The 27307-nt window shown below is 61.3% G+C and overlaps 2 protein-coding genes across 14 annotated transcripts in view; one reads left to right on the forward strand and one right to left on the reverse strand.

Annotated features, from left to right (window-relative positions):
• The window catches only part of RFX1 (regulatory factor X1), a 32257-nt gene extending 14276 nt beyond the window's left edge, over positions 1-17981 (forward strand). For 6 of the 13 annotated variants that reach the window (XM_027050374.2, XM_053219763.1, XM_027050362.2 and 3 more), the window contains 20 exons: positions 716-825; positions 1042-1125; positions 1793-1900; positions 2868-2984; positions 4085-4180; positions 4566-4949; positions 5780-5874; positions 8674-9058; positions 11259-11440; positions 12442-12561; positions 12651-12766; positions 13022-13140; positions 13230-13339; positions 13662-13813; positions 13908-14005; positions 15293-15442; positions 15525-15733; positions 16135-16288; positions 16379-16424; positions 16562-17981. In XM_027050374.2, the coding sequence (XP_026906175.1) occupies positions 724-825; positions 1042-1125; positions 1793-1900; positions 2868-2984; positions 4085-4180; positions 4566-4949; positions 5780-5874; positions 8674-9058; positions 11259-11440; positions 12442-12561; positions 12651-12766; positions 13022-13140; positions 13230-13339; positions 13662-13813; positions 13908-14005; positions 15293-15442; positions 15525-15733; positions 16135-16288; positions 16379-16424; positions 16562-16731 (2997 nt within the window). In that variant the 5' untranslated portion in view covers positions 716-723 and the 3' untranslated portion in view covers positions 16732-17981. The remainder of the gene's footprint in view (positions 1-715; positions 826-1041; positions 1126-1792; positions 1901-2867; positions 2985-4084; positions 4181-4565; positions 4950-5779; positions 5875-8673; positions 9059-11258; positions 11441-12441; positions 12562-12650; positions 12767-13021; positions 13141-13229; positions 13340-13661; positions 13814-13907; positions 14006-15292; positions 15443-15524; positions 15734-16134; positions 16289-16378; positions 16425-16561) is intronic. The other 7 variants (XM_053219765.1, XM_053219769.1, XM_053219770.1 and 4 more) reach the window with 7 other exon arrangements.
• Positions 17982-18060: 79 nt separating this feature from the next.
• On the reverse strand, positions 18061-25979 carry DCAF15 (DDB1 and CUL4 associated factor 15). The gene is made up of 13 exons (XM_027050375.2): positions 25821-25979; positions 24042-24139; positions 23814-23949; positions 22988-23094; positions 22773-22912; positions 22493-22663; positions 20136-20570; positions 19951-20042; positions 19726-19854; positions 19512-19597; positions 19196-19300; positions 18971-19086; positions 18061-18592 (listed from the first exon to the last, which is right to left on the reverse strand). The coding sequence occupies exons 1-13, from the start codon at positions 25950-25952 to the stop codon at positions 18537-18539; spliced, it is 1803 nt and encodes a 600-aa protein (XP_026906176.1). The 5' UTR covers positions 25953-25979; the 3' UTR covers positions 18061-18536.
• Between the last annotated feature and the right edge of the window lie 1328 nt (positions 25980-27307).

Below are 27307 nucleotides of genomic sequence, written 5' to 3' on the forward strand. Positions count from 1 at the left end.
GCTGCCCACGCACCCTGCTGTTCCCAAAGAGGTGGGCAAGGAGTGAGGACCGTGGGGCAGGTTCCCCTGGATGGACGGGGGCAGGGGCAGGGGCAGGGCGGGGACAGGTGGGCACCATGTTCTACGACTGCCTCTTCTTGGCTGCCTGTCAGCGTGAGTACCTGCCTGCCCACCTCCAAGCCCCCCCACTGCCCCCGCCCCACCGAGGACAGGGAGGCTGGGACAGTGCAGGGGGGGGTGGTGCTTGGCCACAGGCTGGCAAGGCCTTCTGAGCTCACTCCTGACCATCTCCCATTCCTGGGAAGCCAAGAGTCCTCTTGAGGAAGGTGGCCCCAGCACCTTGGTCCTTCCAGGGCTGCTGAGACCCTGGGGAAGGGGGTCAGTCACTGGCTGTCCACAAGTCCTATCTGTTGGGGAAAGGGATCCAGCCCTCTGGGCCTGAGCATCATGGCTCCTCAGTCACCCCTCCTGGTCTAGCGTTGGGACGAGGAGGGGTGGGGTGGGGTGGGGCTGCTTCTGCATGTCAAGGGCCACAGGTCCTTAAGGCTTATCCCAATGTGCAGTGTCAAGGCCTGCCAGGAGACAGGCAGGATCTTGGAGAGACCCCGCTCTGTCAGAGGATCAGCTTCAGGCCACTTCGTCCCCTCCTGATGGGCTCAGGCTCAGGGTTGACAGGGACAGCAGGCGGAGCTGACCCAGTGACCCTTCCTCACAGAAGGCGCCATGCGGGCCAGTGAGACTGTATCAGAAGCCAGCCCGGGCTCCACAGCCAGCCAGACCGGAGTCCCCACTCAGGTGGTTCAGCAGGTGCAGGGCACCCAGCAGGTAGGACGTACTCCCCTCCCCCCCCAGGGGGCAGGGCGGGAGGGCACACGAGAGGGGCATTGGTGACGGTGGCCACAGGTACTTGGCCTCCCCTCCCACCCTGCTGCCAGAGCCATCTGCTCACCTGTTCTTAGCAAGATGTTCGCTTCAGCCACCACCCCCACCCCGCCCTGGGGAAGCCCGCATGGCTCAGGTCCTTACTCCCTGCCCCTACAGCGTCTGCTGGTCCAGACAAGCGTGCAGGCCAAGCCGGGCCACGTGTCTCCCCTCCAGCTCACCAACATCTCAGTGCCCCAGCAGGTAAGGCTGCCACACCAGGCCCGGCCTCCCCCTGGGCTACAGAGCCAGTTCCTGGTGGCCTGCTCAGATGCGCCTTCACCAGCATCAAGGACCTGGGCCCCATCCAGGGGGATGATCGCCGCCTCTGGCCAGTGAGACGGTGGCAGTCAGGGCTCGTTGGGGAAGGAGTTGCTGCACGAGACATCTTAATAGACAGCCGAGGAGTAGCAGTAAGGAAGGTGGCTTTCAGGCCCGGCCCCGATATCTCAAAGCAGAGAACCCAATGCCAGTTAGGAGCCAAGAGCCCGTAGCCAGCACGGGGACCGTGAGTACATGGTGGCCTGTCCCCCAGAAGGCTGCCGGCGGTGTGACGGGGCTCCGCCCAGAACGGGCTTCAAGGGTGAGAGCATATTGCTCATGGCCTGTGGAGCCAGGCTCCCTGGACGTCAACCCTGGCTCGGCCACTTACCGGTTCCAGGGCCTCAGGCCAGCGCTTTCGCCGTCCCAAGCCTCGCTGTCACCCTGTGTGCGGTGGGGGTAGTAACAGTGCTGCCCGGGGGCCGTCGGGGCAGTTTTGTGAGCTGACGGGTGAGCACCACCAGGACATCGCCTGGTGTGGCTCAGATGCTCGCGGGAACCGGACGGGCTGTTGTGAGTGAACTGTGGTCCTTTTTCCTCCTGGTTCTAGGCTCTCCCCACGCAGCGTCTGGTGGTGCAGAGCACGGCCCCAGGCGGCAAGGGTGGCCAGGTTTCCCTGACAGTGCATGGCACCCAGCAGGTGCACTCGCCCCCTGAGGTAGGTGGTGGCCCCATCAGTTGCCCTCTCTGTACCTCTCTCCCCGGGTTGGGCATGTACCCCCAGAGTATACTTGGAGGGGTCCCTGTGCCCCCAAGCCCACTCGCTCCTCCAGAGTCCTTATTGAGCTCGGGTCGGGTGGCTTGGCTGCCTGACTCGTGGCCCTGCCAGCTCTGAGCTGCTTCCCACTCCAGGCTGAGATGGGCCTCGCAGCTCCACATCAGGACCCCGCGTCCCAGGAAGCAAAGTGGGTCCCCCTGCGCCCCTCAGGGCTGGTAGAGGCTCTTCCCCAGACTACAGGGTGGATTCTGGGGACCCCCTAAGCACTAATGAGTGTGTTGGAGGCAGGCAGACCACGGGTGGCTGGGAGCATAGGTGGCAGCATCAGGAGCTTGGGGTCAGACCCCCAGCTCAGCCATTTCTCCTGGGGGACTCTGGCCAGGCCCCTGGAGCCTCCTGAGCCCAGTGTTTTCTCTGTAAAACAGCTAGTAATACCAAGTGCCGTCAGCTCCGTGTGGCCACAGCATGGCCCAGAGCTAACAGGGACTCTGTCACCAGTCTGCCTGGGGTCAGTGCCCAGTGCCACCACTCAGCTGTGTGGCCTTGGGACATCCCTTCCCATCTGGAAAGTGGGGCTTGCCTCACCTACCCCTCCTCACCTCAAGGCGGCAGTCCCTCTGATTTCGGAGGCACAGGTGTCCTCTGAGCTGAGGCCATCTGGGCTGCAGAGGGTGGGTCCCCCCACCAGCACCTCTGAGCCGAACCCCTAGCCTTGCCTGGGAGTGAGCGGGGCTACGGCAGGGACTAGGCATTTGGATTCATGAAACGCGGCCAGTTACCAGCCTAGGAGACTGAGACCTCTGTAGACTGCCACCCTCCCCAAGTAGCTCTTGGGACAGCCCTCCTGAGAAGGGTTTTCCAGGGCCTGGGTGCCCAGACTACGCTCCCGTGTCTCCTTCCCTCGCAGCGGTCGCCGGGGCAGGCAAACAGCTCCTCCAGCAAGACGGCTGGGGCCCCCGCGGGTGCAGTGCCGCAGCAGCTGCAGGTCTGTGGCGTTCAGCAGAGTGTCCCCGTCACCCAAGAGGTGCCAGGCCAAGGCGGGCGGTGGCTGGGGCAGGGGGTCCTGGCCAGGCAGCCTCTGCGGCCTCCTTGGCTGTCTGTGAGAGCTGCGGTCGGAAAGGTCTGTGGGAGCCAAGCAGGTAGGGGTGCATCCTCAGCCGGCCCCCGGGGGCCTCTGGCAAGCACCTCTGCTCTCCTTCAGACACGGCATCCTTATCTGCATAATGGCTTCTGCCCTGGGAGTCTGGGGGCAGGGTGGCTGGGGTTGCTGGGGGATGAGATGTGGTCCTCACAGGTGGCACCTAACACTGAATTGGCGCTGGAAACAACTTTGAGAAACAACCTTGCCTCTTTGGGCCCACTCGCAGGGAGGAAGCCCCGAGGCCAAGTCCAGGCTTACCCCTAAGGAGCTCAGGGAGAGGCCCAGCCTCCAAATGCACGGCCAGCCTTTGGGAGGAGGCTATGCTCTGAGCTGCTGGAGCAGGTTAAGTGGCAAGGGTCGTCTGCCATCTGGTTGTCATCACTCACGTTGCGGGGTCCCACACCCCTCGCAAAACCAGATGAAAGGCACAGACCTCCCCCAGAGGAAAAGCGGAAACCCCATCCCGAAGGATTCGCAGATGTCCTGCCGAGCACCACGCACCCTCTGAACCTCCAGGCCTGGGTCCGAGTCCTAATCCACCACTCGGCACCCCACCCCACCCCCGGCCCCTCGCTCTGTGCCCTGAGGGCAATGTCAGTATTCCTGCGGTAGCATGAAAGTAAGGACGAGGAGGCATGGCGGATGTGGGGGTGTGCGATAACTCATGTCCAGAGTAGGGGTGGGTGGCAAGGACTCCCGCAGTCAGTCCCAAGTTCAACTTCAGTTCTGCCACTTCCTGTCAGCCTCGCTTTGATGAGCCTCTGTTCACGCCTCTAACTGAACGCCTGGGGTCAACGTGGTCCTGAATCTCAAAGGCACTTGGTGCAGGGCCGGCAGGGAAGAGCTGGAGAATGGTGGCCTCTTTCTCACCGGGCTGCTGTGAGGCTTACAGGAGTTCATGTGGGCATGGGGTGGGTGCTCAGGGATGGGTGGGCCTTTGGTCGCCACGGTTACCACGGTCTGACTTGCCTTTTCCATCCCAGAGGTCCGTGGTCCAAGCCACTCCACAGGCGCCCAAAGCCGGCCCCGTGCAGCAACTTACGGTGCAGGGGCTCCAGCCAGTTCACGTGGCTCAAGAGGTGCGTGTCTTCTCCACTTAACCTCTGGGCAAACTGGGACTGGGGAGGCCCCGGGCTGGGGAGGGGTGGGTGCGGGCCCGTCAGGCTGCAGGGAGGGAATGGGGCGGGGCGGGGGGCTCGGGGGTGGGGGTGGGGGGAGTTCCTCAAGGGCTTGGGCTGTGGGCCGTAGACTCTGTCTTGGAGCCTCCCCTCTCCCCGGCACCTGGCGGTTCAAGGGCCCAGGTTTTGCTAAGAGAGAGATCTGGATTCTCCCCTCCCTGAGGCACCGGGCGGGATCTTCTGTGGGGTTGCCGCGTGGGCTCAGCGACCCGGTGGGCGGCGGAGGCCTAGAGCCCCGCTCGCGGCCGCTCCCGGTGACCCCCCAGTGTCTCTGTTTGTCCTCCAGAGCTCAGGCAGTCAGTTTCCCGCTAGGAAGGCAGAGCAGCAGGAGCCCCGGCCCACGCCGCCGCCGGAGCCGCCGCCCCGGCCACCCACGCCCGGGCCCCGGCCGAGCGCGCTGGCCCCGGAGCCGCCGCCGCTCCCGCCCGCGTGCAGGGGCGAGGTCCTGCAGCTAGGCAGCCCCCAGCCGCCGCCGCCCCATTTCGAGCCGGGCGCCGAGCAGTGGGTGGAGCTGGTGGGCGTGATGCCCCCGCACCTGCTCCTGCCGCAGCAGAAAGTGGTCTTCGAGCCACTGCCCGGGCTCCCGGCCCGAGCCAGCCCCGACCAGAGGGTCAGGATCCAGAGAGTCCCCCAGGTGCTAGTGTTCGGCACGGCCGCCACGGCCCTCAAAGTAGGTGGCCGACGCACGGGCGGGGGGCATCGGGCGGGCGGGGGCGGGATCCGCCGGCCCCGGCCGGCGCCCGGCCCCAGGCTGCCCGCCTGGCCCTGCTGGCCCTGAAGACCCCACCTCCGCCCGGCCAGTGTGGGGACCCACCTCCGACCTCACCCCCACCCCCCACCCCCACCCCCACCCCCAAGATTGGCGGTCCCAGGTCCCAGCCTCCACTCCAACAGACGGGCGGGGGATGGGGGTGGGGAATTCAGGCCCCGCCCCCCAAACCTTGTCAGTAATTCCAGGTTGTGTCCCGCCAACCGGAGCCCCACCCCTGGCCTCTGGCTCCTCCCCTGACATCCTGTACTTAGCTTCCAGGCCCCGCCCCTACAGACGGGGATCCTTCCCTTGATGCAGGCTCCACCCCTGAGGCCCTGTTTGTATGTGGTTTTCAGGCTCCAGCTTTGGCTTTAGCTCTAGTGACAGCCTTGTCCCAGTGCTTGGCTCTACTTGTGGGGTCCAGCTTTCACGCTCAGAGTAGGACCCCGGGGTCTCCTCAGCCCGCCTCACGTCAGGCCCCAATCCTTGCCGTCCGTAGCCTAAGCACAGAGTCCTGGCTTCTGACACAGCTCCACCCGATTCCCAGCCCTGACCAAGGCCACAACCCCTGGGCCTCTGACCCCTGGCCCTGTCCAGGATGTGTTCAGAAAGTCCAGAAATGCAGCCTCCCCGCCGGGGAGCCAGGTGTCCTTGCGAGCTTGGACAGCTACCAGCCCTTTAGAGAAAGAGACAGAGGCAGAGGAACCGCCCCACCCCTGACCTCCTGTGTGCCCTTCCTCCCACACCAGGTGCAGCAGCTCCAGCAGGTGCCCGTCCCACACGTGTACTCCAGCCAAGTGCAGTATGTGGAGGGTGGTGACGCCAGCTACACGGCCAGTGCCATGTGAGTGGGCGCGGGGGGGGGAGGGGGGGCCTAGGTCGGCTCAGGACCCTGCTGGGACTTGAGGCCTGAGAGTCCCTGCCCCTAGCCGACCAGCCAGCCTTCAAGGGCTCAGGTGACGGGTGATAGGTGCTTCCCCAGGATAACCAGCAGCCATCAGGTAGGGGCAAAGCAGAGGGGGCCCTCGCAGGTTGGGAAAGGCATCCCAGTAAAGCTTAAGACCTTGGGGTCAGATGGGCCTGGTTTTTAGAAAAGAAAAAAAGAAAATTTAATTTTTATAAGACAAACTTTCTGAATTAGTAGGGAATGTTAAAGAAAAAGAAATCTTCCCTGTTGACCCCCAAGCTTGCTCCAAAGGCAGTGCTGTGACCAGTTTCTTTGTTTCCTCCTAGAGACACCCTGAGAATAGAAACTAGCCCCTTTTTTGTTCAGAAACAGGCAGAATGTTCGGTCCTTTATTTCTTCCCAGTTGTGTGTCTCAAAGCTCTTCCCTGTTTCTCTGACCGGGTCCCAGTCACCCTGTTTAACGGCTGCATAATACTCCACGGTGCAGACATAGCGTGAACGATGTAGCCAGTGCCCGCCCGGCCGACACTTGGGGGCCCTCCTCTCCCTGCTGTCGCGTGCCCTGCAGCATTATCAGCACCTGCCACGTCAGGCAGATGCCATGCCCAAGGCCTGCCCGAGCCTCCGCTCTGGCTCACTGTTGTCCGGGAGACCCCTCACACCACCTTCGCTCTCTCCTCCTTCACAGTAATAGTTCCAGGATCACGGTGATTGTCGATTTAATTGTCGGAAGCTTCATTCGGTTTTCTTTGCATTGTGTCTGACCTTTTTTCTTACATCCCCCACCCACCTGTCCCATAAGGGCGTGATGCTGGGGATTAGCTCATAGAGCAACTCAGTCCCTGGATCGTGGTGCTGTGGCCTATCCCAGGGGGCTTGACCCTGGCACCTGAGTCATGGTCGACGGCCTCCAGCTACCTCATAGTTCCGGTGACTTATTTCCATGCTGCCAGTCTCTTAGCCACGCAATTAACGAGAGTGGGTAGGGACCATACAGGGCATTCCGGAAAGAAGCCATAGGGCCCCCAGAAAGTAGAACTGAGGCACAAGCCCAGGCCTTGTGGAGCCAGGCTGGCTCCTTCTGCCTCCCCTGGTAGTGTCTGTCCTTGCTTCTGTTTGAATTCTCCCCTCCGTGGTTATCGCGTGTGGGATCACACGTAGCCCATCACCGCCATCGGATTCTGGTGAAATTGTTAGTAGCACTCTGTCCCCTGTCTGTCTCTTGCAGTGGATTTTAACTGGCTTCTCAGCCCTTTGCCAGCCTGGACCCCCTCCCTGGCCAAAGCCACAGTCCCTGCTCCTCTGGCTCTGGCTCTGGCTCTTTCCAGAGACGCACACGTTCATTCAATCATGCAGCAAATTGCTGCCAGAGCAACATTTTTCGAGCACGTGTGGCTCCAGATGTGGGGTGGGGTGGGGTGCTGGACTGGGGCTGGCTGTGGTCCCTGCCTGGGGATGGGGTGGAGGGCACTTGCTGGTGCCACCCAGTGCCACTTCAGTAGACGTGGACCAGGATGCCGCAGTCAAGAGCTGCCTCTTGGTGTCCAACAGGTAGGGCGCCCACTTCGGGTGACCAGCCTCCCCCCCTCCCCTCCCTCCTTGCCCCTCCCCCCCGCCTTCTCCTTGCCACCCTGGAGGCCTGCAAGTCTCCTTCCCCAGCTTCCTTCAGGAGCCTGTTACAACAGAGCCTTCTGCGGCGGGTCCCATCTGGCCGGCCTTGCTCCCTTTCTGGATTTTTAAAATTTGATGTTGTTTTGAATCACTAATAAGTTAAGAGGACTCAGAAACCAAAACTGTGTCCAACGATGTCTTGTGAGATGCCTACTCCCCATCCATGGGGCCTCCACCCGCATGATGCAGACATAGATAGGAAATGGGTTACAGTCTCCCCCCTGTTCCGGAAACCCCATCCTTACCTTTCCCCACCTCTTTCGTTCACCTGAAAAAATGTTCTGGAGCTTCTTCTTTGGCAGGATCTTCCTCTCTCTTACCCTTTCTTAGGATTCTGTCACCTTTCACTTAACTGTCCTCCAAAGAGGGACCCCAGTTGTTTTTGCTCTCTTGCTATGAACTGCAGCCTTGAGCCCCCGCATCATCTGACGCGGGTCCTGGGACAGCTGGAGGAGAACGCTCCTCTGCCTCAAAAGGGACATGCTCTGCACTCCAGAAGTCGTCGCTGAATGGCCCCCCAGGGTGGCCACCGGACTGAAGGGAGGCCACCTCCCCTTTCTCCAGCCCCCTCTTCCCGTCTCATTTACTACCTGGGCATGGACCACGTTCTGCAATGCCCTTGCTTCTCCTCTGGCTTCCCGGCGACAACGTGAACTCCCCCGGGCAGGGCTTTTTCTGTCTTACCCACTGTTGGGTCTGTAGTGCCTACAACAGTGTCCAGCATACAGTAGGTGCTCGATGAGTTGGTTTTTTTGTTTTGTTCTGTTTTGTTTTGTTTTTAATTGAGTGAAGTGTGTGCCCTATTCCAAGTGACCTAGCCATTCTGTCTTGGCTTCTTCACCTCTGAGGTGTGGGCTCCCATGCCAGGGGCCGTTCTGATGATTACATGGAAAATTGCGCCCCATCAGGCACTCGCTCAGAGTGGTGCCTGGTCCGGCATGGGTAAACGTTGGCAGCCTCTGGCTCCCATCCTGGGAGGGCCCCGGCGCCACAGGAGCCCCCTCCGCCCCGCCCCTCGGCTGCCCAGCTCCTGCCCGCTGACTCCTGCCTCTGCTTCCCTCTCAGCCGCTCCAGTACCTACCCCTACCCGGAGACGCCGCTGTACACGCAGACAGCGGGCGCAAGCTACTACGAAGCTGCAGGCACAGCTGCGCAGGTCAGCACGCCCGCTACCTCCCAGGCGGTGGCCAGCAGCGGCTCTGTGCCCATGTACGTGTCCGGGAGCCAGGTCGTCACCAGCTCCGCCAGCAGCGCGGGTGGGGCCAGCGGCGGCGCCGGCGGCACCGGTGGCACCGGCGGCGGTGGGGGCGGCGGCGGGGGCGGCGGCGGCGGCGGCGGTGGCAGTGGCGGCGGCGGCAGCGGAGCAGGCACCTATGTGATCCAGGGCGGCTACATGCTGGGCAGCGCCAGCCAGTCCTACTCCCACACCACGCGTGCCTCGCCAGCCACCGTGAGTGCGGACTCGGGCCCCAGAAAAGGCATGCAGGGCCGGGGGCGGGGGGAGGTGCTGGGCGCGGGCGGTGGGTGGTCACTGGTCGCCGGCAGCAAGAGTCTTCGCACCCTTGCGCCGGAGTCCTCAGATGAAGATGTCCGGGGATCAGATCCTGGCTGTGTAGCCTCAGACAAGTTACTCAGCCTCTCTGGGCCTCAGCTCATATGCATGAGGCTGTTAGACCAGGGCCCCGAGAAGTGTTGTCTCCTGTGGTCAGAACTGATGATGGCAGGGGTATAGCAAGGGGAGGGAGAGGCAGGCACCAGCATGGGGGGAGCTGCCCTGAGCAAGGCACTTTGTCCATCTAGAAGGCGACAAGAAAACCTCTCTCTGCCCAGAGGTGGGCTGTATGGAGTCACTTGGGCCGGGCCTCTCACTAGCTCTGTGACTGTGGTTGGATCAGGGCCTAGTAGTCTCAGGGTGGTCCTTGTCCTCTTGGAAGTTGGGGTCTGGAGTGATTTTTTTTATTTTTATTTTTTAATATTTATTTAGTTTTGAGAGAGAGAGAGAGTGAACGAGCAGGGCAGGGACAGAGAGAGAGGGAGGGAGACAGAGCATCTGAAGCAGGCTCTGAGCTGTCAGCACAGAGCCCAATGCAGAGCTTGAACTCAAGAACCGTGAGATCATGACCTGAGCCGAAGTCAGGCGCTTCACCCACCGAGCCACCCAGGTGCCCCTGGGGTCTGGAGCGATTTTAAATACCGCCCTTTGGGGGCGCCTGGGTGGCTCAGTCGGTTGAGCGTCCAACTTCGGTTCAGGTCGTGATCTCACCGTTCGTGAGTTCAAGCCCTACGTCGGGCTCTGTGCTGAGAGCTCTCGGAGCCTGGAGCCTGCTTCAGATTCCGTGTCTCCCTCTCTCTCTGCCCCTCCCCTCCCCTGCTCACTCTCTCTTCTCTCTCCTTCCAAAATAATAAACATTAAAAAAAGCTTTTTTAAATAAAATAAATAAGTACCGCCCTTTGACATAGCCACCCATCATGGACCACATAACCGAGACAGAAGCTTTCTCAGAAGGCAGGCTGAACCTCCCTTATACCCCCATGTAGCCCGGCTTCAGGTCTATGTTGTTCGAATGCTGGTTGTGACCCACCCAGCTGATTTCATGACCCTGTAACAGGTCCTTACCCGAAGTTTGCAGACACGCTTCACTAGAACACTGCCGTCCTCTAGACATTCCCCATTGATAGAAGTATTCCCTCTGTGCTGTTCAATACAGAGGCCTCTAGCCACGTGTGGCTATTGAGTGCCTAAGATGTGGCTGGGGTCACCAAGGAACTGAGTTGTTTGTTTTTCCTTAGGCTATTTTGGTATAATTGTAGGTTCATAGGAAGCTGCAAAAATAGTACAGGGAGACCCCCAGTGGGCAGCTCACCCAGGTTACCCCGCCCACTCAGATTACCCCACTAGTTACCTTTTACATGACTGCAGTACAGTATCCAGCCAGGAACCTGGCCCTGGTACAACGCGGGGGGTCTACTTCCATCTTTTTATCACGGGTGTACATTTGGAAAACCACCGCTACAATCACGATGCAGAACTGTTCCACTGCCACAAAGATCACCCTCCAACTACCCCTTATAGTAACCCCCGCCCTCCTCCCTCCCAACGTCTCTAACCCCCAGTAACCATGAATCTGTTCCCCATTTCTATAATGCTGTCATCTCGAGAATGTTCTATGAATCATACTCCACATGACCTTTTGACATTGGCCTTTTCCACTCAGTATAAATTAATTTAAATAGCTACGTGTGGTTGGAGGCACCTCTGTTGGACGGTGCAGTTCTAGAGAGTTCCATGAGATTTAGTTCCCACCGGTGATTATGCTATGATGTGACCTACAACGTGGTTGTCAGCGTCACAATTGGAAATGGGCACAGAGAGAAGGGACGCCTGGGTGGCTCAGTCAATTGAACCTCCACCTGCAGCTCGGGTCACGGTCTCAGGGTTCGTGAGTTCACTGCTGTCGGCGCAGAGCCCGCTTTGGATCCTCTGTCCCCCTCACTTGGCCCCTCCCCTGCTTGTGCTCTCTCTCTCTCTCTCTCAAAAATAAATAAACATTAACAAAAGAAAAGAAAATAGGTACAGAGAACACTTCACAATGAGTATTCCAGAAACTAAAGCAATTCCTCATGCTCTTCGGTCCCTGGTCCGGCCCCAGGTTCAGTGGCTCCTAGACAACTATGAGACGGCCGAGGGTGTGAGCCTGCCACGGAGCACCCTCTACTGCCACTACCTGCTGCACTGCCAGGAGCAGAAGCTGGAGCCCGTCAACGCCGCCTCCTTCGGCAAGCTCATCCGCTCCGTGTTCATGGGCCTGCGCACCCGACGGCTGGGCACCAGGTGAGCCATCCACCCCCGACAGCCGCAAAGCCCGCCCCGTCTCCCAAGTTCTCCAGGGCCTCGGCTACCCCTGTCACGCCCTCGCTCACTGGCCCCTTCCTGTCACACCCACACATCCCCACCCCAGGGCCTTTGCACCAGCTATGCCTGCTCCTTCACGCACTCTTCCCCCATATTCTTCCTCAAACGCCGCCTGGCCCCGTTAACTAAAACTGCAGCCTTCCCACCTCCCACCTCCCTGACTCCCCAGACCGCCCCCTTCCCCGCTTGCTTTTTCTCCTTACGGAGGAGCACCATCCAACATGACTCTGGGTTACTCCCTTCTCTGGTTTCTGATCTGGCTTCCAATGCTAAAATGCAGGAGCTGCACATGGTTGGTGCTTAAATCAGGGCCTTCGAGTGAATTCATGTAGGGAGGAGCAAGGAGCCATCCCACGAACCCACTCTTCCCTTCTTCTCCTTTGCAACGCCCACACCTCCCTGGGGTGAGCCCTGCTCATCTCTCCGGTCCAGTTCCCAGCTTAGGCGTTGCCTCATTTGCTTGCACGTGCCTGACCGTCTCTCTGTGCCGCGGTTTCTTCTTCACCTGTCTGTGGAGGGTGCCAAGAGCACCCTTCAGGGGAGAGGGCTGAGGAACACGGGCCTTTGTGTGTGCGGAGCACTCAGGCCAGGGCCCGCGGTGTCCTTGTAACTACTAGTCTATGAGTCCGTGCTGAGCTCCCGGCCCGTGCCAGCGTCAGGGGCCCAGGCGTGCCCTCCGAAGCCGGCCCCGCCTTCCCAGAAGGCTGTTGGCACGTGGGGACCTCGCCTGGCACCCACAGCCCCTGTCCTTCCCCAGCGCGGCGCCCGCTCAGCTCTGTGGAACACGGGTCTCGCCCCCGGGCTGTTCGTCCCCCAAGCAGAGAGGAGGCAGGGGGGACGGGAAGGGCCCGGCGAACAACCGGAGCCCCCCACTCCCACCCTGGGCGCAGCCTGGCTCTCACCCTCTGCCTCCACCCCAGGGGCAACTCCAAATACCACTACTACGGCCTGCGGATCAAGGCCAGCTCGCCCCTGCTGCGACTGATGGAGGACCAGCAGCACATGGCCATGCGGGGCCAGCCCTTCTCACAGAAGCAGAGGTAGTGGGAAGGGGCGGCCCCGTGCGGGCGGGGGGTGGGGGGGCAGGGCTTGCCGGCCTGTCTCAGGGCCCCAACCGCCCCCTCTGCAGGCTCAAGCCCCTCCAGAAGATGGAGGGCATGACGAACGGCGTGGCTGTGGGGCCGCAGCAGGCCGCGGGGCTGTCGGACATCAGCGCGCAGGTGCAGCAGTATCAGCAGTTTCTGGGTGAGAGTGTCCTGGCCCGCGGGGTGGGTTCTGGGGCAGGTCCGAGGCCTCCAGGGAGCATGCACATGGTTCCCTTGTCCCCCCGCCCCCGCTGCAGAGCCTCACCGTCCCCCACTGCCTGCGGGGCGTGGGGGGGGGGGCCTGCTGGGGAGGAGGGTGATGACAACCTGATACGATCCCCGGGGAGAGGCCTGGGGAGGGGGGGTGCACGCAGGTAGAGGATAAAGGCCTCATGGTGTCTCCTCCCGCCTCCAGATGCCTCGAGGAGTCTCCCTGACTTCTCGGAGCTTGACCTCCAGGGCAAAGTGCTCCCCGAGGGCGTCGGGCCTGGGGACATCAAGGCCTTCCAGGTCCTGTACCGGGAACACTGTGAGGTAGGGCAGCCGGCTGGGTGGGCAGGGGTGAGGGAAGGCCATGCTGCCCCGCCCCCGCCCCGTCCCTGAGCATGCAGCCTCCCCAACAGGCCATTGTCGACGTCATGGTGAACCTGCAGTTCACCCTGGTGGAGACGCTGTGGAAAACCTTCTGGAGGTACAACCTCAGCCAGCCCAACGAGGCGCCTCCGCTGGCCGTGTGAGTCCCTCAGTGGGAGTGAGGAGGAGGGAAGGAAGTGGGGCACTGTGTGAGTCAGCAGCACCCGGGGCCGGGGCAGCCAGACCTCGGCCATCATGTAGAAGGGGGGCATCTGTCCGAACCCCTGCAGTCTAGGGGGTGTACGTGGCCTTGTGACCCCCACCCCAGAGTGTGCCTGTGTGTCGGTCTGACGGCGCGGGGGTATAGCGCGCCTCGCTGGGCCATCTCCTCCCCGCAGCGGGTGGGTGCCTGTGCCCGTGTGACCCCGGGGGCATCGGGGCCCTTGTCAGCCTGACCTCAGGGGCGGGGTGGGTGTCCACAGGCACGACGAGGCTGAGAAGCGGCTGCCCAAGGCCAGCCTGGTGCTCCTCTCCAAGTTTGAGCCAGTGCTGCAGTGGACCAAGCACTGTGACAACGTGCTGTACCAGGGCCTGGTGGAGATCCTCATCCCTGACGTGCTGCGGCCCATCCCCAGTGAGTGCGCCGTTGCCGCAACCACCCCCCCCCCCGCCCTCCCGCCTCCCCCCTCCCCCCTGCGGTCCTGATACGCCCCCGCTGCCACCCACAGGTGCCTTGACCCAAGCGATCCGGAACTTTGCCAAGAGCCTGGAGAGCTGGCTCACCCATGCCATGGTGAACATCCCAGAGGAGATGCTGCGTGTGAAGGTGAGGGCGGGCCGAGCGGCCAGCCTGGGTGCACAGCCCAGCTCCTCCCTCCTGGCCATGGAACTGTGGGCTGGGGGCCTTGGTCTCCCCTGCCTGTTAGAGAGGCAGTTCCTGTTCCCTCAGAGTGAGCTTTGGGTGTTGTCTTTACAAACCAGCTTCCTCAGGTGCCCACTTCTGAAACACAACCCCTTGGTGGTATTTTTGTACACGATCCGACATCTTAAAAAAATAAAAACCAAATGCAGCTTGAAGTAGTTCTCTTCAGATGGTTTCAATGGGGGGGGGGGGGGAAGCACCATCTATAAGGTAACAGAATAATGGCCCTCTGCATCAATGCTGCACATTCACTGCTTACATGTGAGGGATTAGATGCAACGTGCTTGCTCTTGACCAAAAAAACTAAAAGGAAGAAAAGGGTTGTTTTGTTGTCCTTAAAATGGTAACAAGACAGTCGTACAGAACCAGACATCTGAAGCATCACCCCTGAGTGCACTGCACACTGGGGGTGTGGGGGGTGGGGTGGGGGGTGAGGGGTGGAAAGAGTAGAAGCTGGATCCAGGGGGAAGCCCTTCAGAACTGGCAAGACTCATGTATTCATTCATTTATTCAGCATGCATTTATTGAGCACCTTCTGTGTGCCAGCATGGTTCTCAATGCTGGGAGCACAGCAATGACAGAGATGAACAAAACCCCACCCTCCCTGACACTCAGAGGAATAACAATCCAAGCAATGGCCTTTCTAGGCAGTGCCCTCAGAGTTTGTATTGTGTCCTTTAATTAAAAATAATAACACGGGGCACCTGGGTGGCTCAGTCGGTTGAGCTTCTGACTCTTGATTTTGGCTCAGGTCATGATCCCAGCGTTGTGGGATTGAGCCCCGTGTCTGGCTGTGGGCTGAGCGTGGCACCTGCTTGGAATTCTCTCTCTCTCTCTCTCTCTCTCTCTCTCTCTCTCTCCCCCTCTCTCTCCCTCCCTCCTTCCCTCTCCCCTCTCTCCCCTGCTCGTGTGCACAGTTTTTCTCTCTCACTCAAATAAAATTTAAAAGAAAAATAATCTGGTCAGACACATTGCATTGATTTTTTTTTTTTTTTTGTCCCATACTTTGGGTGTCCACCCAAAGTTTGAAAATCCCAAACCCCTTGATTTCCCAACAAAAACAAGATACATCCCTCCCTTTTAGGAGAAAGAAAGGATCAGAGAAGTTGCAGTGTGTGGGGCAGGGGATGGCGGGGGTGGAGGTGGGTTCCACACAAGCCACAAGCCTCCCCCCCTCCCCCCGCCCCGCAGGTGGCGGCGGCCGGTGCCTTTGCGCAGACGCTGCGACGCTACACGTCGCTCAACCACTTGGCGCAGGCGGCGCGGGCAGTGCTGCAGAACACCGCGCAGATCAACCAGATGCTGAGCGACCTCAACCGCGTGGACTTCGCCAACGTGCAGGTGAGCGCGCGGCGGAGCCGGTGAGCGCGGGGCGGCCCCGGGGCGGTGGCTGAGCCGCGGGCACGTGCCCGCTGTATTGCAGGAGCAGGCCTCGTGGGTATGCCGCTGCGAGGACCGCGTGGTGCAGCGTCTGGAGCAGGACTTCAAGGTGACCCTGCAGCAGCAGAACTCACTGGAGCAGTGGGCGGCCTGGCTGGACGGCGTCGTGAGCCAGGTGCTTAAGCCCTACCAGGGCAGCGCCGGCTTCCCCAAGGCCGCCAAGCTCTTCCTCCTTAAGTGGTCCTTCTACAGGTGCGCTCAGGCCCTGCGCGATCCGGGCGGGAAGGGGCGGGGTGGGAGGACCCTGATCTGAGGGCGGGGGCTTAGGGACGGCTCCTCCCCTCCGGGGGCGGGTCAGAATGGGATCACAGGAGGCCCCGCCTCCTCGGGGAATTTGGGACGCGAGAAGACCTCGCCCCCTTCCCCGCCCCCGCCTTCCCTGGGGCTCAGGTGCCCTTTTACGAAGGCGGAGGCCCTGTTGGCGGTGGGCTGGGTGATGACCGTTTGCTGTCACTGACGGAAGCCCTTGGGGAGCCAGCGCGAGGCCGGGCCCGGGTCGCCGGGCTTGCCGGCGCTTGGGGTCTTTGCGGTACTATACGGGGGCGAGAGGCGGGGCCGGGCCTGACGGTCTCCTCTCCCGCCGCCGCCTACAGCTCCATGGTGATCCGGGACCTGACCCTGCGCAGCGCTGCCAGCTTTGGGTCCTTCCACCTCATCCGGCTGCTCTACGACGAGTACATGTACTACCTGATCGAGCACCGCGTGGCCCAGGCCAAGGGCGAGACCCCCATCGCCGTCATGGGCGAGGTGCGCGCGGCGGGGCGCCCAGGGCGCGGACGGGCCCCCCCCCCCCCCCGCCTTGGCGGGACCCTCACCCCTTGTCTTGCCTCCTTGCAGTTCGCCAACCTGACCACCTCGCTGAACCCCCTTGACCCGGACAAAGGTAGGCGGGGCGCGTCCCTACCCAGGGCCTTAGTCCGAGGGGCGGCGACCCAGGGGAATTGGGGCGGAGGAGGTGTCCACGGTGCTCTGGGGGTGCGGCCGCCACACGCTGAGCCGGGCCTGCTCTGTGTGCCCCAGATGAGGAGGAGGAAGAGGAGGAGGAGAGCGAGGACGAGCTGCCACAGGACATCTCACTGGCGGCCGGCGGAGAGTCACCCGCGCTGGGCCCGGACGCCCTGGAGCCGCCGGCCAAGTTGGCAAGGACAGACACACGGGGCCTCTTCGTGCAGGCGCTGCCCTCCAGCTAAGCCCACGGCCTCCCCCCACCCCGCCCCGCCCGCCCCCGCCGCCCACCCACGCCAGGGTCCCTCACAGCTTCTGTGGCTTCGCTGTCACCGTTCCAGCCTCGGCCAGGGCCGGGATGGGGGCCTCCAAGACAGGGAAGGCTAGGGGGTCCCCGCCCCCAGTGGGGCCGGCACCAATCACAGGGCCGGGGCGGAGCCGCAGCTGCAAACTGACACAAAAGACGTGCCTTAAGGAACCCGCCTCCGTGCCCAGGTGCCCCGTGGGACAGCCAGCTTGGCTCCTTGGCCTCCAAGGCCTCAGCATCTCCCTCTCCCATCCCAGGGGGCAGGCAGGCAGGCCCCCCTCCCCTGTGGAACCGTTAACTTATTCAGCTCGCTGGCTTTGCACAGTCTGTCCTGGGCCCAACCCTGAGCCCCGGGTGGGCACAGGTGGGCGTCACCCGGGGACCCCCACTGTCAGCAGCAGCCCGGGACCCCTCCCCCAGCAACCCCACCGCTCCCCACTCCTTGGTATAAGTGCAATTAAAGCCGTGGGTGTCGCATCTTCTCCAGAGCTGGGCCCTCCCTTGCCCCGCAGCCCTAGAGGGGGGCACTGCCTGGCCTGGTCGGGGGTAGGGTGGCCGGGGGATGCCGCCTCCAGCTTCCAAAGAGCAGCAGGCAGGGCTGGGCGTGGGAGCCCCGAGGGGCCTGCTGCCGGCAGTGGGGTCCAGAAGTGCCCGCGCCCGGCCCGGCCCGGCCCAGGCTGGGGGCTCCACTCCCTCCGATCCAAGACCCCAGTGTCCCAGGCCGCCCGCCTCTGGTTTGTAATGGAACCTCCGCGCTCCTCCTCTCCCAGGAGACTGTGCTTCTCCTCCGTGCAGTGCGCCCCGCCCCCCACACGACTATTGTGCGATTTTTGTGAGCCGCCTGAGCGGAGTTGGTAACTTGTTGGTTTTTTTCCAACCATCATGGCCTTATCTGTTCCGGTTTTCTCAGTGTCTTCAACCTGTGAGATAGATGTTTATGGCAAAAAGCAAAAAAAAAAAAAAAAAAAAAGAAGAACCTGAACCTATTGTATAAAAATCACTATTTTGTGTGCTCCGCGTGCTACAGCTTTTGGGGTGGCCCACCCCCACCCCGTCCCCCCCCTCCCCCGCCCTCAGGGCCTCCCCTCTCCTGGCCGTGAAAGTGTCCACGCGTGTGGTAGTCTAGTGTGCCGAGCTGTTTTCTACCTTTTTGTAGTCTTTCTTAAAACACAATAAATTCCGCTGTGATATTTGGCTACTGCTGACTCGAGGGGCCTCGGGGCTGGGGGCTCCAACTGGGCCCTGAGCGGCAGTAAAGGGAATTCAGTGAGGCTCAGAAATAAAACATTTATTACATGAAGAGGAATGACGGGCAGGGGGAGGGGATGGCCACGAGGTCTGCCACCTCAGGTGGGGGAGGCTGGGACGGGCAGGGCAGGGGAAAGGGGTCCATTCGGCCTCCCCGGGGGGCAACGTCCACACCTGTAGCCAAGGAAAGGGGCAGACGCGCAAAGAGCAAGGGCCTGTGCCCAGCGCGGGGTGAAGGTGGGCGCTTGAGGCTGGTGGGGCAGGGGGCTCCCTCCCTCTGCCCCTTCCCAACTTAAATAGGCATAAATAAGAAGCGTCCAGACTCTCAGGCCACCAGGGGCTGCCCCCCCCAGCCCCCTTCCCCGCAGCCTAACACTAGTGCCGGTCGTCAGTCGGTCACCGGTCGGCCGGCCAGCCGGGGAGAGGCTGCCAGGAAGGCGGCCGGTTCCCAGGCCGCGGAGGTAGTTGGAGTCAGTGTCCAGAGCGGCCGGGCCCTCACAGCACAATCCACGTGTACCTCTCACTGTCTGCCAGAACCTTCAGCGAGCATCCTGCAGGGAAGGGGCAGAAGGGAGCCGTGGAGTCTCTGCGGGCCCAGGCTGTGGGAGGGGTCTGCCTCTTTCCCCGACTTGATTTGGGCCACACAAGGTTCCAGAAGGCAGTGAGGCCTGCAGCCACCCAGCAGAGCTCTGCTGAATGAAGGACTGGCCGCGGTTCCCCAGGCGCCACGCCTGACGGGTCCTCTCCAAGCCGGCCCCTCGCCTCGCCGGGCCTGCCCTCCTCCCCTCACCCCCATCCCACCGTGTCCAGTGGCACAGCCAGCGGACTCCTCCACTCAGCAACACTTAGGAATCAGCACCCGCTCCAGGCCTGGCATGGCACCAGGGTAAGGACCTCAGTCCTGACCGCCATCGGGTCGCGGGGCCCACCTTTGTGCAGCGCCTCGTTGGTCATCCTATTGACGTAGCGGCCGCTGCTCTCAGGCACCAGCCACTTCATGACCATGTCCACGCAGCTCTTGCGGTATGAGCTCCAGACACTGCCGCTGAGGGCAAGGGGGTGAGGGCTCTCATCACCCAGGCCGCCCCCCCGCCCCCGTCCCAGGCCCCGCCCCCCCCGCCCCCCTCCCGGCCCTGGCCCCAGTCCCACCTCACCTGGTCTGCCCCTTGACCTCGGTCAGGTCGCCTACACTGACTGTCACGAAGATGCCTGTGTTGAGGTCCCATGCCACTTTGAGGCTGGTGTGATAGGTCTTTGGTCTGCAGTGGATGAGGAGCAAAGGAGAAAGGGACGGGACCAACGGGTCCCTCAGCTGGGACCCAGGCAACCCTGGGGGGCTTCTGTCTTTGGAACAGTAATGGAATTTGGGGGGCAGGGGAAGTCTTCTCACATCCCCACTCGCCCACTCCCCTGAAGTATCCGAGCGTGGCCCGCTGCTGGGCGGGGACAAGGGGCATCCCGCTCACTCACCGGAGCTGGCCCTCCTCAGTGGGGGATGGGAACGCCAGGAGCAGCAGGCCGATGTTGATGAGGACTTGATTGGTTTCCGGGCAGACCTGGGGGGCAGGGGCACGGGGGGGGGGGGGGGGGGCAGGCAGTGGGACAGTGACAGTTATTGAGGGTGATGCCCAGAACAGGGAGGCCCTGGGCACCCCTCCCCACCCCATTCCCTCCCTGGGCCCACCTCGAGGATGACAATGTCATAGTCACTGAAGGAACAAAACTGGTGGGCCCAGGTGGCATCATGGCGGATGACCTCATTGATGACATATTCGAAGTCCAGCGTGAGCTGCTCCACCGTCAGGTACTGACCCTGTGGGCAGCGGGCGGAGGGCAAGACTGCATCAGCTGTCACCCCAGCAGGCTCCCCAGGGGCTGCCCCTAGGCCTGCCCCCCCACTGGCACCAACCTGGACGGCAGCCCGCTCCCTCATGGGCCGCAGATTGCGGCCACGGAGATCAGTCACCACAAAGGGCAAGGAGATCTTGTCATCCTCGAACTCTGAGGGGGCAGGAAGTGGGGGTAGGGGTGGTGGGAGGCCTGGCTGGCCTCCCATGCCTGGGGCCCTGCCCACCGGGTGGGTTCCCAGCTCACCATCCTCCGCTTCGGTCCCTTCGCTGGACCCCAGCACATAATACAGCTTGGTGTAGTTGACGTAGCCGGGCTCAGGGGCTGGTGCCTCCGCAGCAGGGGGGCTGTCTCGGGGTACCACCTCCCCACATGGGGCCAGGGGCTCTGAGGGCGGGCGGCAGCGACTGCCCGAGGGCCCTGGGCAGGGGGGCAGCCGGGCTTCCTCCGAGGTCCCGCCCTTGGCCTCTCTGGCCCTGCGGAAGATGTCGGCCACAAACTCCTTGGCTTTGGCGATGGCGGGCGAGGGCTCAGGGGCCCCAGGGACCCGGGCGGGGGCTGTTTCGGGACAGGGACTGGGGAGGGTGGGGGGCACCTCAGGGCTCTGAGGCCCAGGGGGGCTGGGAGGGGCCGGAGGGGAGGTGGTGTGGTCATACAGGATTTGGCAGAAGTTGTTCTCGCCTGAAACGAAAACAGTGAGGTGGGGGGGGGGGGATGTCAATAAACAAGTTCAAATCTAGGGCACTGCAGACCTCCCTCATTGCCCGGGGGCAGGGCGGTGGGGGGGTGGGCGGGTGGTTCTTAGAAATCCACCTTGGGGACACCCTTCTAGAAGACTTCCCTGTGCTGAAAGATCAGTTGAAAACACTCAGAAGGGGAAAAGGCCTTACATGCGCGTGCAAACACATGCATAAACAATACCTTCAAGCTTTATTTCTGAGCATCTACCAGATGCCACACTGAGGACGCGAGGGAACGAGACACAAAAATCCCTGCCCTTGGGGAGGTCACGGTTTACAGTGACAAAAGCTAAAAATCACCAAAGTCTGAAAACTTACTCCATAGCCCTCCATCCTCCCCAACGGGAGCCTGACTGACTTGGGCACACAGTGCCCATCTATGGGCACCATCAGGAATGTGGGCTCGCCACGGACAACCCCAGTGTGTTCAGGGAGGAGCACTGTAGCTGAGCCCTGGGCCCTGCCTGCACCACCTCCAAAGGACCCCTCCACAATCAACACTGAGAGGGCGGGGGCTGTGTCCTCCCAGTTCAGAGACTGGGGAACGAGGCTCAGAGGGAAACTTGTCCAAGGGCACACTGCATGACAATGCGAACCAAGGCACTCCTGTCCACCAGAGTGGACGACGGCCAAGTCAAAACTCCCCCTTTGTGCAAACACTGTCCTATGGCGAGGTGTTAGACACGGGTGACGATGTCCCCCTCACCCCAGTGTGCACAAAGCTGAATCCTGTCCCACGTGACCCTTCCTACAGGGACCCATAGCCACAAGTACCGGGGGCAGCCTCAACCAGGCCTGGGTTCTGGAGAGGGCCCTGCCCACAGTGGCACAAGCAGCCAGGGAAGGAGGCCCCTGCATGGGCCTGGGGACAGGACATCCTGGCCCTTGCTGGTTTGTGGCTTAATTGTATACATTTAATCCTTTTTTTTATATGCACTCCACTCCCTCTCCCAGGGACAACCGTTTTAATGTACTTAGTGGGTGTCTTCTTATTGACTCCATTCTTAAGAAATCGGGACGTAAGTGGTGTCGTTGACTGGTGACAGATCTCCTTGGTTTCTTTTGCGTTTGGATGTGTCTTCAAGGCATGCTCCACAGACACGCGTGCTGGGGCGCTCAGTGGACTGCCGATCCAAGGGAATCACTGCCTTGTCCTACCTCCCCGATCCCCAGGGATGGACGCCAGGTAGCCCCTACCACCAAAGCCTTGGACGTGCCTGGGCTCAGGCCGGGCTGCGGTCACATTGTTGCCCTGTGGCCCTGAGGGTGCAGGTGAGGCCCCAGGGTCCCCCATCGCCGCCAGTGGTAACATCAACCAGCTTAACATTAGCTACTCTTAACATTAGCTACAAGGGACATCACCTTGTGACTTTCACTGGCGTTTTTCCTATTCCCGAAGACATAAGATGGCCTTCTGTCTACCAACTGAAATTTTAAGTGACCGTTTCTGCTCGAAAAGGGCACTGCACTGTCCAGCATGGTAGCTGTGGCCACATGGGGCTACTTGAGCTCAACTAAAATTAAATAAAATTTAAAAGTCAGTTCTTGGGTCACTCAGCCGCTTCCAAGTGGCTACCGGTGGCGGCTGGAGCGGACACGGCAGATATAGACCATCATACCCCTACGGAAAGTTCTAGTGGACGGTGCTGGGGAGGAGCATGGCTAGCTTCGGATCCCCTACTCCTGCTGTCCAGCCGTGTGGCCCTGGACAAGGGACTCCACCTCTGCCTACCCCGGCCTCCTCATCTGCCGTGGGGGGCCGTGACAGGACCACCCTCGGAGGGCCGCTGGGCGGAGTCGGCAGGTCACGGGCTCTGAGGCTTACAGCCCGTGCTCGGCCCATCGTCGGGCCCGGGGGCCTACCTGCCGAGTGGACCGAGACCGCACAGGCCACCAGAGAGTAGCTGGTGTTGAGCAGCACCACCTGGTCCTTCTTGAGCTGGAAGGCGGGCTGGAAGGTGGGGAAGGGGTAGACCACCTGGTACTTGGTGTGCAGCATGAAGCCGTGCCGCAGGCACTGCGCGCTGGGGTCGCCTGCAGCAACACAAGCCACCCAGGCTCACTCCCGGCCTCGGGGCGGGGCGGGGCGGGGCGGGGCAGGGGGGGGGGGCAGCCCGCACCCCGAGGCCCCCCGCCCGCTCACCCGGGTGGGCCCGGCTGGCTTCCCGGCAGGCGGCGCAGCGGCCCGGCGACGGCACCGCCACGGTGCTGATGTAGATGTCTCGGTGGTTCTCGTCACTCATCATCATCATGTTCATGAGCATCCCATTGGCCGAGCGGGTGCTGGGGGCCGGCACACCTTCAGCGGCCTGGCCCACGCACCACCCTCGCCGGGCCTTCCCTGTCCCCGGGTCTTACTTGAAGCCGAAGACGATGACCTTGGAGGCATCGCTGGGCCACTCGCACACGGTCAGGTACAGGTCGCTGTAGATCTCCTCATCCTGGAAGAGCCGCACCTGCCGGACCTGAGCAGCATGGTCGGGGTCGGTATGGAGCCAGAGCAGGTAGGGTGGGGGGAGAGGAGGCCCGAGGCTGCACGATGCTGGCCTGGAATCCGAGCTGGGGCTGAGCTGGCAGGAGCGCCCTTTCTGGGGGTGGGGGTGGCGGTGGGGGTGTGTGTGACTCCAGCCAGGGAGTCTAAGCAGCCCCTGTACCGTAGCCTCTGCCTTCCTGAGGACGGGCAGGGGAAGCTACCCTCACAACTAGGGGAAGCAGGGCCCTGGCCCAGCAGGGAGGAAGCTGATAGAAGCCCTGCCTCACAAAAGGGGACCCTGCTAGACACTTCGGTTCCAAGCCGGCTCCACCCTGAAACCTGTCCACCTCCCTGGGCTCACGTGTCAGCTGGTCTGACAGCACTCACCTGCTGGAATGGGGGGGTTCAAGGAGTCAAAGTCAGGGTTAAGCGAATGGGGTAGCAAAGCTAACGGCTCCCCCCTGGCCTGAGCCCGCCGTGTTCCGCAGGCTAGATGTGGAGCCGAACCTCACGAGGGTGCTGCTGTCTGCCCGCTTTCAACTATAAAAACGGCAATTTCGTGTGGCTTGACCTCACACGTGGTAAGTCCTGACAACGACCTTAGGAGTACGATTTCTCTGCTTTACAAACAAGGAAACTGGGGCTCAGGGGTGCTGTGATCTGCGGGTCCTGCTGCTGGAAGGGACAGCCCAGCACCGGGCCCAGCCCTACCAGCTTGAGCTTGCTGTGGACGTTGAACTCCCACCAGTACAGATGGTAGATGTAGAAGGAGAAGTCGTCATCCCCGCTGCTGCTGGTGTAGGAAAGAACGTAACGGCCGCACTTGGAAAAGCCCAGGAAGATGTGTCTGTGGGGGTGGGGGCAGAATGGCCAGGTCAGGGCCAGCCTGCCACCCCACCCAGCCACCCCCCTGCTCGGCCCAGCCTCACGCAGCCTCACCCTGCGTAGAGAAAGTCCTCGTCCACAATGTTCTTGAGGGAGACGCAGACCCTGGGCGGCAGCTTCCGGAACAGGCGAGGGGAGAGCTGCCCACTGATCTGGGGAAGGGGTGGCCCTGGCTCTTAAGGCACCATCGCCCCCCAGTCCCCTCACCTAAAGCAGAGTAGCACCCCCAAGTTCTCGCCCAGACACATAGCCCCACCCCCCCCCCCCCCGCCAACTATGACGGTCAAGAGGGGTCCGAGCTCCGGAAGGTGGGAATAGCTGGGGAAGTCTCCAGGAGGGACCCATGCCACCCTCCCAGCCTCACACCTCTTCAGTCTCAGAGCCCCTCTTGCCCAAGCACCCAGGTCCTGAGGACCAGCACTGGCATCACCTCCTCCAGGAAGGTTCCCCAGTCAACCTTGGTCACAAGGGGCCACACTGGCTGCCTTCCTAAAGGCTGTTTCCGGTGGGTGTCCTCCACCACTAAAGAGGCTTGACCAACCGCACTCACCTATTCCTGACCCACTAGCCTACACACAGGGTGCTCAGGGCCTTTGGGACAGCCCTGGCCTCAGGGACAGGTGAGGCAGCAGAAGGGTGGGGCTGACCAGTGACCTTCCAATTTCTGCCCAATTCCCCCTTCTCAATTAACCTAGCCGCCTTCCAACTGACTCCCTCATCCCAAAAACTTCAAGGAAGAATTTGGGGGGGGGGGGGGCCGGCAGGCACAAGCTGAGTGCTAGGGGATCAGAGCACCCAGGTCCTACAGCCCAATCTGAGTAAGATACTTGGCCTTGCCCTCAAGTGGTTTCAGTCTGATGGGAAACAGCCCTATCTGGGGAGCTCTCTGGCAGACTCTTCAAGGAGATCCCGGTCTGATGGAACAGCCCTGTTGGGGAGGCCCAGGCTGATGGGAGACACAATCCCAGTCCAGGGAGCTTCCAAGCTAAGGGTGGAGCCACAGACCAACCCAGGGAGCAACCAGGCTGAGGGTGGCGGCTATCCCTGCCCAAGGAACTCGTCAAAAGGAGGAGACACAGCCCTGCCCTCACAGAGTTCCCAACCTAATGGAGAAGGCACTCTCGCTACCCACAGGGAAACAGTTCTGCCCAGGTTGCTGCTGACCTCACAGCAGATTCACATGTCTGCCCTCCCGGAGCTCCCAGACTGATGGGAGATAGATACGCGGACACATTGTAAGTTTACAGTCTGATGGAGAAGACAGAGCCCTGCTCAGGAAGCTCCCAGTCTGAGGGAGAAGACCAGGCTTTCTCCAGGAAGATCCCTCCCATTCGATGGGGGAGGCAGACACAGGTACAGGAACTCCCAGCTCCCGTGTGGTCAGAGCCGGGACAGAGAGGAACACCAGGCAGAGGAAGCCCAAAGCCGGTAGCAGGGGCTCTGCCAAGGGGGCGGAAAGGCTCCATAACGGAGGGGCCATGGGAGCAGGGTTTTGAAAAACGAGTCTGACCCTGGATCGCCCCCTTTCTCCTTATTCCTCCAGCGACCCCCCTCCACCCAAGCTCTTTCGCGGCCACCTCCAGCAGCTCTTCCATCCAAGCCCCCTACCGCGGACCCCGCCCCCAGCCCACTCCATCCAAGCCCCCGTCCCAGCCCCCTCCATCCAAGTCCGCTCTCCTGGGCCCCGCCCAGCCCCCTTCCTCTGAGCCCCCTCCCCCGGGGCTCCGCCCCCAACCCCTCACCCCGCGAACTCCCTCCCTCCCTCCCTCCCTCCGCCTCCCTCGTCCCTTTTCCCCACCCTCCAGCGAGCTCTCCCCAGACTCCAGGCCTCACCTTGACCCGCTCCAGCTGCTTGAGGACGTGCTCCCGCCGCCGCCCCGCTGCCCGCTTCCCCCCGGCGCCCCCGGGGCCGCCGCCGCCGCTCCCGGCCCCGCTGTTCCGCTCCGATTTCGAGCTGGGCGCCATTTTCACCCCCTCCCTCCACTTCCGGAGCAACCGGCCTTTTCGTCCCACCCCCGCCTCCTCCTCATTGGCCCTTTCTCGGCATTGCGGCCAGTCTGTTGGGTGAAAGCCCGCACTTGGGGCCTCTTCCCGCTACGCCTGTCCATCAAAGCGATCTCGGCACTTGATTGGTAGAAACGGCACAACCCCCGTGGTCCGCCGCCGTATCCCCGCCTTTCCGCAAGGACGCACCCATCAGAGGCTCCATTTGCGCCCCTTGCCGAAATGACTTTGACCGGATAGGCGAAGGCCCCTATCCGTCTCGGCGGCGTCTCGCCCCCCTGCGGCTAGTGGGTTTCCATGGAGACCTCGGGCGGTCCAGGCCTGTGGGCGGGGCGATGGGAGTCTGTGGTCCACAAGGGCCAGAGTCCCCAGCCTAGTGATGTCGGCGCTCTCTACGGAGGTGCACAGGCCTGACAGTATCCTGAGACCACCAGGGCAGGCCGAAGAAAGGGATTTGCAAACAAAACAAAAAAAGATGAGATTCGATTAAAAACATCTTTCGTTGAAAGTAGGGACGGCCTGGTGGGATGACAATGACGATAATGATAGAATCTATCGCTTATATAGCACTTCACATGTGCAAGACACGGTTCTGAGCTTACAAACAATTCTATGTAGTAAGTCGCTGTTGTGCCCATTTTACAGATAACAATACTAATAATTGTTGAATGTCTGCTGAGTATCATTTTCATATGTGTTAGCTCATCTAATCTTCGCAACAGTTTTGTAGATAGGTCCTTTTTAAAAAGATTTTTTTAATTTTTTTTTTTTTTAATTTTGTGAGAAAAAGACAGGACGTGAGCAGGGGGAAGGGCAGAGAGAGAGGGAGACACAGAATCGGGAGCAGGCTCCAGGCTCTGAGCCATCAGCACAGAGCCTGACTCAGGGTTCAAACCCGTGAGCAAGATCATGACCTGAGCTGAAGTGAAACGCTTAACTGACTGAGCCACCCAGGCGCCCCTAGATAGGTCCTTTTATTACGTCCATTTTACACAGGGTGAAACTGAGGCTTACCGTGTAGTGCTCCTGAGTACCTGGCACGCATATGCCTCAATTATGGCTGTAATCAAAGAGGGAGTGAATGGATCTTGTTCTTTGTACTCTCCCAGCCTCATGAATGCATTCCGTGCATTCATTTATGCAGCAAATATTTCTTGAGCACCTACTATGTTCTAGGTTCTAGGGGTACAGCAGTGAACAAGACAGATGATAAACAAAGAAATAGATTTCAGTTACCTAATTCGAGGTAGGATTAGAAATCAAAGAGAAGGAAGAAGGCTGCTCAGGCCAGCTAGAGAGAGGTCCCCATGCAGGTG

The sequence above is a fragment of the Acinonyx jubatus genome, chromosome A2 (assembly GCF_027475565.1).
Source record: "Acinonyx jubatus isolate Ajub_Pintada_27869175 chromosome A2, VMU_Ajub_asm_v1.0, whole genome shotgun sequence".
In the NCBI taxonomy this organism is placed as follows: domain Eukaryota; kingdom Metazoa; phylum Chordata; class Mammalia; order Carnivora; family Felidae; genus Acinonyx; species Acinonyx jubatus.

Coding starts and splice junctions, on each gene's coding strand:
- DCAF15 (XM_027050375.2), bottom strand. CDS start 25,952: ATGGCGCCCAGCTCGAAATCGGAGCGGAACAGCGGGGCCGGGAGCGGC. Junction 24,140..25,820: donor AGCAGCTGGAGCGGGTCAAG/GTGAGGCCTGGA, acceptor CCCCTTCCCCAG/ATCAGTGGGCAGCTCTCCCC. Junction 19,598..19,725: donor ATGACATTGTCATCCTCGAG/GTGGGCCCAGGG, acceptor CCTGCCCCCCAG/GTCTGCCCGGAAACCAATCA.